The sequence below is a fragment of the Empidonax traillii genome, unplaced genomic scaffold (genome assembly GCF_003031625.1).
Source record: "Empidonax traillii isolate 1590-97213 ecotype Southwest subspecies unplaced genomic scaffold, ASM303162v1 scaffold13413:size10253, whole genome shotgun sequence".
Taxonomy (NCBI): domain Eukaryota; kingdom Metazoa; phylum Chordata; class Aves; order Passeriformes; family Tyrannidae; genus Empidonax; species Empidonax traillii.
In genome coordinates this window covers 8,467-10,253 of record NW_020962869.1, presented here as the reverse complement: position 1 = coordinate 10,253, position 1,787 = coordinate 8,467, and the positions used below count along the sequence as shown (strand labels likewise).

General features: G+C 58.4%; 1 protein-coding gene across 1 annotated transcript; it reads left to right on the top strand.

Annotated features, from left to right (window-relative positions):
- Positions 1-204: 204 nt before the first annotated feature.
- On the top strand, positions 205-1,690 carry LOC114073686 (the record flags this gene model as incomplete). The annotated part of the gene is made up of 4 exons (XM_027911405.1): positions 205-567; positions 735-883; positions 1,112-1,259; positions 1,503-1,690. Coding segments are annotated over exons 1-4 (848 nt in total), but the record flags the coding sequence as incomplete, so codon positions are not given.
- Positions 1,691-1,787: the final 97 nt, after the last annotated feature.

The following is a 1,787-nucleotide window of genomic DNA, read 5'->3' as shown; positions in this document are numbered from 1 at the left end:
CTGGGGCAGGGTGTCACAGGGCTCTTTGTGACATGTGATGCCATTGCCTCCTGGGCTGGGCCTGCTGTCCCTGCTCAGCCTGGCACTGCTGACAGAGCTCTCCATGGCACATCCCTCTCTTCCCTGCTCTCTGTTCTCCTGCAGGCCTTTCTGAAGTTCCTGGGCATTCGACGTAAAAGGACCACAACCAGACTGACTAGGACCATGGCACAGCCTGACCTCAGGCTGACTGAGCTGGAGATGAAGCCTGACGTCAGCACTGCACTGACTGATGGCACAGGAAACTGTGACACCCCACCGATTGTTCACACAGCAGAGTCTGACCCTGCTTTGACTGAGGATACAACAGACACTGACACCTCACCGATTGATCACGCAGCAACCTCTGACATCGAGTTGACTGATGAACTGGCAAACTCTGACATTTCCTTGCCTGATCTCACTGTGGAGGCTGACACTGCAACAACTGAGGGCACTGCAGACCCTGACCTCATGGCCAGGGAGAGTGTGAATTATGCTCCCACTCCAGATCTTTTGGAGGAGAATGGTGTCTCCAGTGCAGAGCAAGTAAGCAGCCTGTGGCCAGGCCTCAAGCCACCCTAGGCTGGTGTGGCCCCTCAAGCCAGCTCCCCTGGGCCCACTCAGCCTTTGAGGCCAGCACCGAGTGGTGGGAAGGGAAGCACTTGTTGGGGAAGCTGGGCAAGTAGGCAGCTCTTCCCCCATGCCTCCTCCAGGTGCCAGCCTTCGTGAGAAACATGTACCAGAGACTGACAGTCAACGTGACTCCAGAAGAGGAGCTGCTCATGGAGTTTCTGAGGGTGACCAAGGCATACCCTGCTGATGTTGTGGTCACCCTCCTGCGCTGTGCCCCATCCTGTGACAGGTACAGGACCCCCTGCCTTCGGGGCTCAGGGCTCACCAGTCTTTCGAGCCCCTCACCCCGTCCATCCCATCCCACGTGGTCTGCCAGAGGGATAGAGAGTTCCAGGATCCTCTGACCCCTCTGTTTCCCAGCCCTGCCATGTCAGCCCCAATCCTACTGCCATGCTCCCTCCCTGCTCCTCAAGGCCCTTTGGCCGGCACCCCCTGACACACAACTCTGGCCCCGCAGAGCTGCTGCCAGCATGTGGAGGACCATCGCCTCTTCGGGAATGGCACTGGAGAAGGTGCTGCCAGAGTTGCTCTGTGTGATGGAGGACTGGCCATTGCACAGCTCATCCACCTCTGACGGGGACAACACGCCTGTCTTTGCTCTGGCTGTGAGTTTCTGCAATGGGCTTTGGCTCCTTCCCAGGTCACTTCTCCAGTGGGTCTCCTTCCTCCCCAACACTGCATGTCCCTGCCTCAGGCACTGGGCTGGGAATGTAGGTTAGGACCAGGTTCAGGGGCACCAGGCCAGGGGCTCCCCCTGCATCTTCCCTGGGGTCTCCCTCCTATGCTCAGGCCCTGCCACATGGTCATCTGGGCCCTGAGAGCTGGTCCGGGTGGTTTATCTTTTGCAGGCAACCATCGTGGTTTGGGAGATTCTCCAGATGTCCCAGTGCCCAGAGCAATTGCAAGACCATTCCCCCCATCTCCTCGTGGATCTGCTCTTCCAAGTTTTCACCAGCACAGAGCAGATGCCAGAGGAGGTTGACGCATTCTGGAAGGGATACTGGGAGCAACACGGCCTTCCCACAGACTCCAAGAGGTGCTCCATCCCAGTCCTCCTGTCCCTTTCATGCCCTCGGGACTGGGTCAGGGCTCTAAGCGTGACCCGGGCTTCGCTCTCCACACAGATTTGCAGT